This window comes from Octopus bimaculoides, chromosome 3 (genome assembly GCF_046866305.1).
Source record: "Octopus bimaculoides isolate indiv1 chromosome 3, ASM4686630v1, whole genome shotgun sequence".
In the NCBI taxonomy this organism is placed as follows: Eukaryota; Metazoa; Mollusca; class Cephalopoda; order Octopoda; family Octopodidae; genus Octopus; species Octopus bimaculoides.
In genome coordinates, this window is record NC_142930.1 from 233624 (window position 1) to 246047 (window position 12424).

The following is a 12424-nucleotide window of genomic DNA, read 5'->3' on the forward strand; positions in this document are numbered from 1 at the left end:
ATGCCAAGACTGAGACATTGGAGCAGGATTCATTAAACACAGTCAAACTGTCCATGCCAGAATGGAAGGTGGACAATGATGATACATATGCACACACACACACACACACACACACACACACACACATTTATGCATACACAAGGGCTGTAAGTTCAATCATCTAAATTTGTACTCCATATTATTAAACATTTTGTTTTAACTTGCAGCTCTTTGAAACAAGAAGTTACATTAAAAAACAGACATCATCATCATCATTGTTTTATGTCTGCTCAATTAATTAAGAAGAGAGTTAGCACAGATGAGATGCAGTTTGGATTTGTGCCAGGGAGAAGCACCACTGATGCTATCTTCCTGATGAGGCAACTGCAGGAGAAATACTTGGGCAAAAAAACCCCCCTTTTCAGGCTTTTGTTGACATGGAGAAAGCCTTTGGCATGGTGCCCTGCTCTCTTATTTGGTGGGCAGAAACAAGGGATAGATCAGTGATTAGTGGGAGCTGTCCAAGCCATGTATAGGGAGGCTGTTAGTAAGATGAGAGTCACCAATGAATATAGCAAGGAGTTTAGTGTACAAGTAGGAATCCACCAGGGTTCAGTTCTTAGCTCCCACTTATTCATCATAGTCCTCCAAGCTATAACTGAGGAATATAAGATTACCTGCCCTTGGGAGGTTCTCTATGCAGATGGCCTTGTTCTCACTGCTGAATCACTACCAGAACTAGAGAAGAAATTTCAGGTATGGAAGCACAGACTGTAATCAAAGGGCCTTAGAGTTAATTTAGTACAGGCCAAAGTATTGATAAGTAAGAAAACAACAAATTGCAGATCCCTCCAGGGAGATGGCCCTGCTCAATATGTAGAAAAGGTGTTGGGACAAACTCCATAAGATGTATCCAGTGCAAGCTATGGACACATAAGAGGTGCAGCAATAGAACAGAGCAACTAAAGGAGAGGGTAATCTTTACATGTGGCAGATGTGTGGATTCATTAAACACCAGGAATACATAAAAAATAGACTCTCATATGCCAGGGGGAGATCCCTAGAAGTAGTAGATAGCTTCCATTACTTAGGGACCAAGTTAGTAGTGGGGGAGGTTGTTCTGAAAGCATAGCTGCTAGAATAAGAATAGGCCAGGTGAAGTTCAGAGAGCTACTACCTCTGTTAGTAATGAAGGGCCTCTCCATCAGACTGAAAGGCAGATTGTATCATGCCCATTTACAGACACCTATGCTATATGGCAGTGAGACATGGGCTGTGACTACTGAGGATATGCAAAGACTTGAAAGAAATGAAACCAGTATGCTCCAACCTGTCTTGAATCCCTCTGTTATTGCCTGGAGGACTATGATGAATAAGAGGGGGCTCAGGACTGATCCTTGGTAGACCCCCTACTTCTACCTGGAATTCTTCACAATACTCATTGCCAACCCTAACCTTACTAATGGCATCTCTATATAGGGCCTGTACAGCCCTTATTAACCATTCGTCAATCCCTAGTTTCTACATCACCCACCAAATAAAAAGATAAACATGTTGGCAAGCACTGGTAACGCAGAAGAAAACCACTTACTATAACAAGAAGGACAGCAACCATCAGTGTTTGCAGGATGTTGACATTGCAAATCAGGACAAGAGACTGATTGACAGGTGACTTTTGAATTTTGACAGATACATTCTTCACATTTGTTATGGCTTGAGAAAACCTCTGCTTCTTTGTAAGTTTTTCCGTCATATGAACAAGTTGAACCATCTGCATCACATACAACTGAACCAGCCTGAAATTTTAAAAAAATGTTTCTCTCTTTAATAATCATATTTTTGTTGAAATATACAACCTTTGTTTCAATTTTGAAAATTGGGAAGAATTTAGAAAATTAACTTCATCATTATGAAGCTTGTGTTTGGAACATAAATTACCATGATGTTTTGATGAAAAGCTCTGATCTAAATATATTCAAATTGTTTATTTTTGACATTACACAAAAATTAATTCTAAAAAGTTACTTCTTACTTTTAATTATTTATTTCACTTGTTTCATGCTCTTTTTATTATTATTATTATTATTATTGAGTGATAAAGTAGCACATGCCATCAAAATGACACTGGGGTACAATTATACGAAGCCCAATGTACCCATCATGACTACCCGTCTGATAAGGCTACACCAGGCACATGCAATCACAACGACATGTGCGCAACATGATGATCTCATATCAATATAAACAGCGCATGACCTTGCAGGTGGGGCCCAGTTAGAATTTTCTTTAGGTTGAGTAGCCCATCCCACTCAAAAGGTCCCTGAATAAGGTTTGTTTAAGGATGTTGAACAAAACACCTGTGTTTCCAGAGGTGAATTATTCAATCCCCAAAGAACTCCTCTCAACACATGACTATGATGCTTCCCCACTACTTCTGCTCCTGATCAGAGATGCACATATTGTCATGCTCAATTGATAAGTAAATCTGTGGTATTGAGCAGAATATTTGCTGTAGCCCATCTTTTATACCAAGACAAAACAATGTACATGATAACACTTCCAATCAGTTGAGAAGCCATGAGAGCCACTGCCTGGTACTTGCATCAGGGCAATTATTATTATTATTATGAGGATGCATGGCCTAGTGGTTTGGGTGTTACACTCACAATCGCAAGATCATGGTTTCAATTCCTAGACTGGGTGGTGTGTTTGTGAGGAAAACATTTCATCTCACATTGCTCTGTAGTCACCTTAACACCTGACGTGTGGTACATCATGCACCTGTTCAGGTAATGCCAATCAGGTGGAGGGAGTGATGACATACATCACTATAAGCAAATCCTTTGTACAGGTCGTTCAGAAAAAGCTGAACCTACATACACTGTCATGGAAGGGAGAAACCATCATCATTATTATTAAATAAATTATATTCCAATGGAAGTTAACTTGCACTTATTTTCTTTTTTTTTTTGCTTAGAAATGAAAATTGAAATGAAAGAATAATTTTAGATAAGCTCAGTAAAGAGGGATGAACATTTAATGAAAACATGAAATAATATGTGAAGAATGAAGTGAAAATTTATGATTCAGAGCAACTGCGCAGGCATGGCTGTGTGGTTAAAAATCTTGCCTACCAATCACAAGATTCTAGGTTCAGTCTCACTGCATGGCACCTTGAGAAAATGTTTTCTGCTATAGCTCTGGGTCGATTAAAGCCTTGTGAATGGATTTGGTAGACAAAAGCCAAAAGAATCTCATCGTGTGTGTGTGTGTGTGTGTGTGTGTGTGTGTGTGTGTGTGTGTGTGCGTTAGTGCCTCATTGTATTGATATCAGGTGATAGTTGTAAATGAGCATCAGCATCAGGTAAGTGGTATCATTCATTTTCAATCTTCCAAGAAAATGATGTCTGGAGTGAAATATTACCTTCCTTGGAAAGAGATTAGCGTTGGTAAGGCAACAGGAAAGGCACCTGGTAATAGGAAATCTGCCACAACAAATTTTATGTGATTCATGCGAGCATGGAAAAGTGAACAGCAAAACACTGATGAAACAGCAACCAGGTTATATGTTTGAAAGTAAAAAGCAGAGATTTGTTTGCAGAAAAAAAAAACAAAAGAAATCCAGAGATAAATATGGTTTAAAGATAGAAGTTGAAGAGCATTTTTCTGAAGCATCAACAGGAAGGTGGGCAAAGATTGTAATAAGAAGATATAAGGTAGCATTAAGCAATAGCCAAATGACAATGAGATCTTATTATGGTGGGGATTAGGAAAAAGGTTGGGTCTAGAAACGTGATTTCCAGAAAAAAATGAAAAACAGGTGCACATTTACACCTGCCTAACATCACACTTGATTCTATGATACAAATCTTTCAAAGTAATTTAAATGAAAATTTCAAGTTAATTTATGTTCCAAACAGTTTAATAAAGACCAGAAGTTATTTTACTAAAGTCTTCAGTATTTTCAAAATTAATAAAACCAAAGGGAGTTTCAAAAGAAATACAATAATGAAAGTGTTGGACTTACCAAGCATTCACATGTTCTTGTTGGAAGTCGAGGATCAAAAAATCTTTGCTTGTCTCTGAAGATTCTCCGGTCATATTCACAAAAATCACAAGTTGGACAGCAGCGGTTAGTTTCTCGAGCTGGGTGAGAACATGAGATTGGAGGGCATTCTTTAACTCTACAAACAATCTGTCTGTTCTACAAGAAAAATGTCAAATTTTTTTTTTTTTTTATATAATTTTAGTTTTACAAAATGTAAGCAATTTTTTTATAATACAAAGTCTACTGACTTTTGTCATCAAATTAGTATTACTAAATATTTTTAACTATTTGATATCATTTCATAAAGTGAAATCAAAATCAGTAAAGTCTACTACTGATCAATAATTCATTAAAAGAATCTACAGTTATAATTTCCAGTGAATGAGTAGGTTTAGAGTTTACCAAAAGAAATCTAACTGAATTTGTTTGTCAAGTGAAATCATAAAAAAGTAAAGAAGGAAATTTCTTACTAAACACATGCATGTGCGACAGTCATCTTCTGGATCATCGAAGTTTTGTCCTTCTAAATAATAAGAACCTCTTTCCGAATGACAACCACTTTCACAGACTGGACAACACTGGTTTGGAAGTTGCATAGGGTTTGAACAATTCAAAAATGGACATTGCGTTCTTTTACATGAAACTTTTCCATCCTTCAAGAAACAAAACAAAACATGAAATAAGTTAAACACTGTTTTATCAACTTTAAAAAAAAATTTTAAATAAAAAAGTTTTTACAGAATTTTTAGCTTTTTTATTTCAGTCACTGGAGGGAAAGCAACACCTATGATCTTTTTGCAGGGCCTCCACGACTGGAAGGGAGGAAGAGAGTAAGTTATCCTCAAACCAGATATCTGGCCTGAATGCTTGCAACAAAGTGGACTGCTAAAGACACCCTCAGGCCAGGTGGTGATACGATATTAAACTAGGCTACAAATTTAATCTTACTTCCCAGATGGTTCCGGGTTCAGTCCCACTGCGTGGAACCTTGGGCAAGTGTCTTCTACTATAGCCTCAGGCCGACCAAAGCCTTGTGAGTGAATTTGGTAGGCAGAAACTGAAAGAAGCCCATCGTATACATGTATATGTGTGAGTGTGTGTGTGTGTGTTTGTATGTCTGTGTTTGTCCCCCCCACCATTGCTTGACAACCGATGCTGGTGTGTTTACATCCCCGTAACCTAGTGGTTCAGCAAAAGCGACCGATAGAATACGTACTAGGCTTACAAAGAATAAGTCCTGGGGTCAATTTGCTTGACTAAAGGCCGTGCTCCAGCATGGCCACAGTTAAATGACTGAAACAAGTAAAGGAGTTAAAAGAGATCCAGTACCAGACAAGAATTCTGGATTATTTTTCCTGTTTTTTTTACTTAAGTTTTGAGAGTGGTTGGGTGCATTTTTAGTATTCTTGTTTGTGAGAGCAGTTGAGTTTATTTCAGATATTCTCACTTTAAAAATCATCTCTGGCTAATCGTTGAGAGGATGTTGGTGTTGCCTTGGTGGAGGCTTGCACTCTCTGAGTGCTCTTGTTATTATTATAATCATTACAGAACTGTATATTTGGAAGAAATGACACTTACCTTACATGTACACACTTTGCAAGGGTCACCATCAGGTAATGTAAAGCTTTGATTATTGTAAAAGATCCTCCTTAAATAATAACAATTTTCACAGACAGGACAACATTGATCTGGCATCCTTGCAGGGTGACTACATTCGGTAGGTTTGCACTGGTCTTTTATGTACAAACATTGTATGCTGGGGACCTGAGCAAAGAGGAAAAGTGTTAATATGAGGAAACGTAAATTTGGATCAATCTAATGCGCGTGCGTGTGTGTGTGTGTGTGTGTGTGTGTGTGTGAAGCTGGTTATTATTTTATAGACTGGGAGATTATTACCTCACTTGGAAACAAGTGGGGATTTGCCAACAGGAAGGGTATCAAGTCATAGAAAACTCTGTTCTATGGAAGCATGAAGGAAAAAAGAAGGCATTATGACGATAGTGACAACAATGATGAATTGTCACCAAGACAGGGCACATCAAACTATCACAAACAAAATGATTAAACAGAACAAAATGATAAAAACCAGTGAAGACCTGATCATACAACACAAAACATTCCAAAGTGAAATAGGTCAGGTTATCTTAGTGTATGTGTTTTTAGATGTAAGCTATGGAAAAAGGTCTTTGAATTGGTCAATCTGTTCAAATAATGGTGGCTAAGAATTAATCACAAATCAGTTTAAAAGACAAAAATTGAGATTTTTTTTTCTTTTTTTTTTTCTTATCTTCAAACCAGTTTCCATATAATAATATATTCATGGAACAAATGCATGTGAATGTTTCTTGTTTTACCTACATGTTTTGAGTCAACTTTGAGAAGGTGGTGACTGCTTTTCTGATGAATTCTGAATTTATGAATGCCATAATTAACAGTGTTTAAACCCATTGGTGAATTTTCTATGGGAATGGTTAGATATTACACCTATCTTAAAACTGAGAGTCAATATAAAGAATTTTTAAAGGTTTTGAAGGAGCATTAATCTTTTGTCAAAAACCTAAAGGCTTGCTTTGGAAACAGTGATAAGGCAATTCTGGACAGTGTGAAGAGTGAAGTAACATTTTTAATTAATTTAGCTCCTTGGAAGTAAATTTTACACTGAACTATGCTTGGTAAGCCCATGAGAAAATCCCTACATGATTCCTCCATGTTCTAAAAATAGCAACCAATATTCCTTCAAATCACACTAGTCTTACAAAAAAAAAAAGAAAAAAACATTGGCCAATGTTGTCCTGGTTTCACTGCACATAGGAAAAAACCAGGGTGGTTACAACTAGAATGCTTTTGATCAGAGCCTGTCCAATCAGCTGTCTCTTCTATTCACCTGAAGTTATAGAGCCCTGCTTAGGCTTTTCATCTTGCAAATTGTCAGGTGATCTTCATTAGTACTGATGCCTCCCAAAAAAGTATCCAGTATATTCTATAAAGGGGTTAGCATTAGGGAGAGCATCAAACCATAAAAACTATGTGAAAACAGTCATTGGAGCTCAACACACTCCTCTGGTTCATTGGATCCTGATTAACCATCCAACCCATACCAGCATGGAAGACAAGTTAAATGACAATGATGTAATTAATATATAAAAATATATATAGCTCAACCTTATAGCTGCGTGTGTATATGTATACAATAATAGAAGTCATCATCATCGTTTAACGTCCGCTTTCCATGCTAGCATGGGTTGGACTAATAATAATAACAGCAGAATGCCATAGCAGTGCAAATAGTTACATCAACAATTTTCTAATCTGCAGGGTACGGACAAAATCATTTCTTCTAACAGAATGACAAGATCCTCAGGTGTTAGTTTTAAGGGGTATATTTGAAGAATAGAAGTTATATAACTTACTAAATGATGTTCTCCCACAGAATTAATTTCTTCTTTCACTTGACAACTGCACTGTAAACAAGGATCGGTGGAGTCTTTAACTGTTTCTCCTTCACTGAATACTGTACCTTTGAATTCGCAGAAGGGTTCACACTGGGGACAGCACTGTCCTGTGATATTTCTGCTACGTGGACACTCCAGTTTGGTACATTGCTTCTCCCTGCAGAGCACAATACCTTTCAAGAAATAATAACAGGGCTACAGATTGGTAACATTGACAGAAACAAATAGAAATAGAATAACTGACTTCTTTTTATTTTTTTACACTATAATACAATTGTTGTCTACCTCCCCCACCCTGCATCTCTCACCCCATACGCTCTTACAAACACTCACCCACCCACCCACACTCCTAGTTCTCACCTCATACCTGGACTTGCAGTGGCTACTGATCATTCTCACTCTATTCTAAATGTGTCTGTTTAGCTCCTCTACAACAACAAGAGGAACCTGCTCACCCCCATCTCTCTTGTCTCTTCACACAAATCCCTTGGTTTTCTAGCCTTGCAAAGCTGCATCACAACCTCAGCAATATACTGGTAGGCATGAAAAACAAAAAGCATCCAATCCACTCTGTGATGTGGTTGGCATTAGGAAAGGCATCTGGTCATAGAAACCATGCCAAAACAGACACTGGAACGTGATGTAGTCCTTGAACCCACATCAGACATTAAATGATGGTAATAAGGATGACTATAGAGTCATATAAAATCATATTTAACATTGTTGTGTCCACTCAGACGTGGAAAAACATGCTGCAGAAATGGTTTGGTATTATTAGTGGTTATGATATCCATAGTTTGTGATGCATACAGCCTACAGTCTGATCACATCATTCATAGCTAACTGATGTGTTCTCACACATACTGACTATGAAGAGAACAATTTCTTAAGCAAGTATTTCGACAGCATGCCCAAGTCTATATGAATATAATAAATATGATGGAATCTATTTTCTGAACAGTTATAGTATTGATTTTACCAGTGCACCTACCTAATAGACAGCACAAACATTTGATCACTAAGCAAAATTATCTGTGCAGGTTGTTCAACAAGAAGGTGTGGAACTCTCAATTGTTGTCTACAACAGGAGAGTCCAGCAGTACAGTACAGTATAGTCTATTGTATATATGTATATATATATCAAACTGAGGTATCATTGTCAGATAAGTGGCTTGGACTGAGACTTTGTGCTGAAGCTTAAACAATTACAGGATGGAAGGCACAAATTGGCCATTCAGAAATACACAAAAACTGTTAACTTCACTGAAACATTTATCAACAGACTTTGTGTGTTTCTCAATGGCTAACATGTGTCTTTCATGCTGCAATCATACATATCATGGCACTCCGTCGGTTGCAACAACAAGGGTTCCAGTTGATCTGATCAACGGAATAGCCTGCTTGTGAAATTAGCATGCAAGTGACTGAACACTCCACAGACACATGTACCCTTAACGTAGTGGTCAAGGAGATTCAATGTGACACAGAGTGTGACAAGGCTGGCCTTTTGAAACACAGGTACAACAGAACCACTGGGCCATTACACCTCCCCGATCATATATATATATATATATATATATATATATATACATACATATATATACACACATACATATATATACATATACACACATGTATGTGTGTGTGTGTATACATACATCATCATCATCACTGTTGGCATGGCTGGGACTTACACGTGTGTGTGTATATATATATATATATTCATGAGAGAGAGTAAAACAGTAAAATGACAATACACTCAATAATGAATATAATTTTTTAGAGGTTAAATATATTTTATTATAGACTAGCAAAGCCATGTTGTCGAAAAAGGTAACAATTTTGTTAATGATAGAAAATAGCACATCAATACAATGAGGAACACTTAATACATGTCAGCGATCTATTAAATATATGTACTAGAAGAAGTAGAGTGGGGCGGAGGAGGAGGAGAGGGGGAGAAAGGGGTGGAGAGGGGGGTAATGGGAGGAAGAGAGGGGGAGAAAGGGAGGAGGAGAGGAGGAGAAAGGGGGGAGAAGGGAGGAGAGGAGGAGAAAGAGAGGAGAGGGGGGAAGGGAGGAGGAGAAAGGGAGGATGAGAGGGGGAGAAAGAGAGGATGAGAGGGGGAGAAAGGGAGGAGGAGAGGGGGAGAAAGGGAGGGGGAGAAAGGGAGAAAGGGAGAAAGGGAGGAGGGGGAGAGAGAGAAAGGGAGAAGTGGGAGAAGAGGGGGAGAAGGACAAAGGAGGAAAGCTATGTCTCAAAAATTTAAAAGGTACCACATCTCCTAAGTGCAGTAATATATATATAAAAAAAAGTGCTGGAAAAAGAAAGCCATGAAAGTTAAAAGCTTAAGGTTAGTTATTTTACGAGATTTGATATTTTCTTTGTATTTTGTAAGATAATGAAAACAGTTACTAAAAGGTGACAGATGTTGAACAAATAATGATGAATCTATTTCTCTCCATAATCTTAAAATATTTTTATTGTAAAATGGAAGTCAGTTCTAGCTAGCATATTCCATAAATAATGAAAGAAAGAAAAATCTGCTTTGCAAAGCTGAAATACCTTCAATACACATGCAATTCATACATGTATTGTTGCTTGGTACAACATCTCCATAGCTGTAACTCATGTGGTCTTCTTGGCAACCTGAAAATAAACCGAGAATTACGTAGTAAAGGTGAAATTTTTGCTAGGAATTCTTAATACATTTCTGCTTAGTTATGTGAGAGAGAGAGAGAGGGAGAGCTGCTCATGGTCTTGTAAAGGTGCCTGAATTTACAAAAGGTTACTGCATTAAATATTTTGAAAGTTTTGTATCGAAAAAATAAATGCAATTTCCCCAATGTAGTTTTAAGTATATTTAGGCTGTGGTAATATAATATAGAAGAGTTAGTTAGCCTGGAACCTAACTTTATAGGACCTCAAGGTAGATCATCATCAATCCACATTGACATAGTTTGAAAGGATCCAGCTGGTCCAAGGATTGCATTGGGCTCCAATGCCTAGTTTCTATGACTCGATGCCATTCCTATTGCCAACCTCTTTACAGAGTGCACTGGGTGCATTTTAGGGGACACTAACACAAGTGAGGTCACCATGCAGCGTACAGGACTACAAAACTTGAGAGAGGTGACTTTATGCTAAGAGATGAAGGATTCAGGTGGGAGAGAAGGAACGAGAGTAGAACAGGTTTCTTGCCGTAGAGAAGCTACATGACCACTCACATTTTAGATGAGAGGATGGAGGGTTGGTTTGGAGAAGAGAAGAGATAAAAATAGTGGTGACAAGGTGTCAGTGTGGACCCTCAATGTAAGAAGTGAAAGAGAGCAAAAGAACCAGGAATGTTGATGAGGCAAGGTTAAAAACGAGAATGGAATGATGAATGTGAATGGATGAGGTAGTGAATTGAGAGGATGAAGAAATCTAAGAAGTGAATTGAGTGGATGAAGAACAAGTCTAGGTAATGAGACAAAGAGATTCAGTATGTTGTAAGGAAGTGAATGATTATAATCATAAATTAGGTGGTGAGAGTTGATTATTAAATCCCTCCAAATTCTTGATTAATTTCAGAATTAATTGAAACATAGAAAGTGTAGTTGGTTAGAAATTCGGTCATGACAGAGTTAAACCATCAACATTTCTCTACATTTAAATTAGAAATAATTTGGAAAATAACAAAATCAAGTGAAAATAATACAGTCATCTCACAATACAATAAGTGTTTCTGATTTAGACACCACAAGGCCAGAAATTTTGAGAGGAAGAAGTTAGTCAGTAGCATCGATCTCAGTATTTGATGGGTCCTTTATTAACCCTGAAGGGATGAAAGACAAAGATGGTGGGATCTGACCTGAGAGGGCAAAAACACTGAAACAACAACCATGAGACATTTTCTTTCAAAGCTCTTCTGCCAGCCCACCTGCTTAACCCTTTGCTACTGACCCTAGCTTGGACTACTCTAGGTCCTATAATAAAAAAAATCCTGTCTAAAGTGATCTAAAATGAAATGTTCCAACAAAATGTCACATTAATCTAATCTAAATTCCATCTGGAAACAATCGAAGCTGGAAACGATCGTACTCAAATGGTACTTTTTACGTGCCACCAGCATGGAAGCGTGACCACTGCTCTGGCAGTGATCCCACTCGGATGGTGCTATAACAGAATATACAAGATCAAGAGAAAACAGCACATACCAAAGCACACAGCTGCATTCAATAATACAAAGTCGATAAAGAAAAAAATTTTAAACCACAGGATATGAACAGCAGAGATAAAAATCAAAGCCTTAAGAGTGAAAAATGTAGCAGACAAGATAATTAGAAAAAGCATAATTAATCAACTGAATAGTATTTTTACCTTTGCACTGAGGACAGCATTTTCCTTTCGGTGTTATGATATTCCTGCAATCAAGTTTATCACAGGAGTTGACTGTTTTACATAGTATATCACCTTTGCTACAGTAACATTCCTGGCATCCATTTCCAGAAAGTGTGAAGACATCATCGTTCAATACTATTTTCTCATCAACCAAGCAGTCTACAAGGAAAAAGAATTGTTTTCAGATTTACAGAAATATTTTTTATGCTTTTAACATCCTGGTAACACATACATACACACACACACACACACACACATCAGCACAAATATATAGATCACATGATGCTAATCGATAGTAAATGGTATTTTTACATTTGCTTTCTACGCTGGAATGGGTTAGGGTTAGGGTCAGAGAGAATCCAACAGCTTGCAGGATGACATCTTGCACCAATGTCTCAGTTTTGACATCGTTTCTATGGCCAGATGTTTTTCCTAATGTCAACCACGTAACAGAGTGTACCAGATACTTTTCCATGGCACCAGTACTAGTAAGGTGGCCTTGTAACTCACAAGACTAACAGGCTTGTTAGCTCGAAAGTGGGAACAGGAGAGAGTGTGGGTG

General features: G+C 37.6%; 1 protein-coding gene across 7 annotated transcripts in view; it reads right to left on the reverse strand.

Moving 5' to 3' along the window:
- The window catches only part of LOC106883525 (kielin/chordin-like protein), a 145770-nt gene that overhangs the window by 51207 nt on the left and 82139 nt on the right, over nucleotides 1-12424 (reverse strand). For all 7 annotated transcript variants that reach the window (XR_008263766.2, XR_008263765.2, XM_089348426.1 and 4 more), the window contains 7 exons: nucleotides 11842-12021; nucleotides 10045-10128; nucleotides 7438-7652; nucleotides 5606-5791; nucleotides 4498-4680; nucleotides 4007-4183; nucleotides 1571-1775 (listed from right to left, as the gene is read on the reverse strand). Coding sequence is in view for 5 of the 7 variants with exons in the window: in XM_089348426.1 (XP_089204552.1) it covers nucleotides 1571-1775; nucleotides 4007-4183; nucleotides 4498-4680; nucleotides 5606-5791; nucleotides 7438-7652; nucleotides 10045-10128; nucleotides 11842-12021 (1230 nt within the window). In the remaining 2 variants the exon portion in view is untranslated. The remainder of the gene's footprint in view (nucleotides 1-1570; nucleotides 1776-4006; nucleotides 4184-4497; nucleotides 4681-5605; nucleotides 5792-7437; nucleotides 7653-10044; nucleotides 10129-11841; nucleotides 12022-12424) is intronic.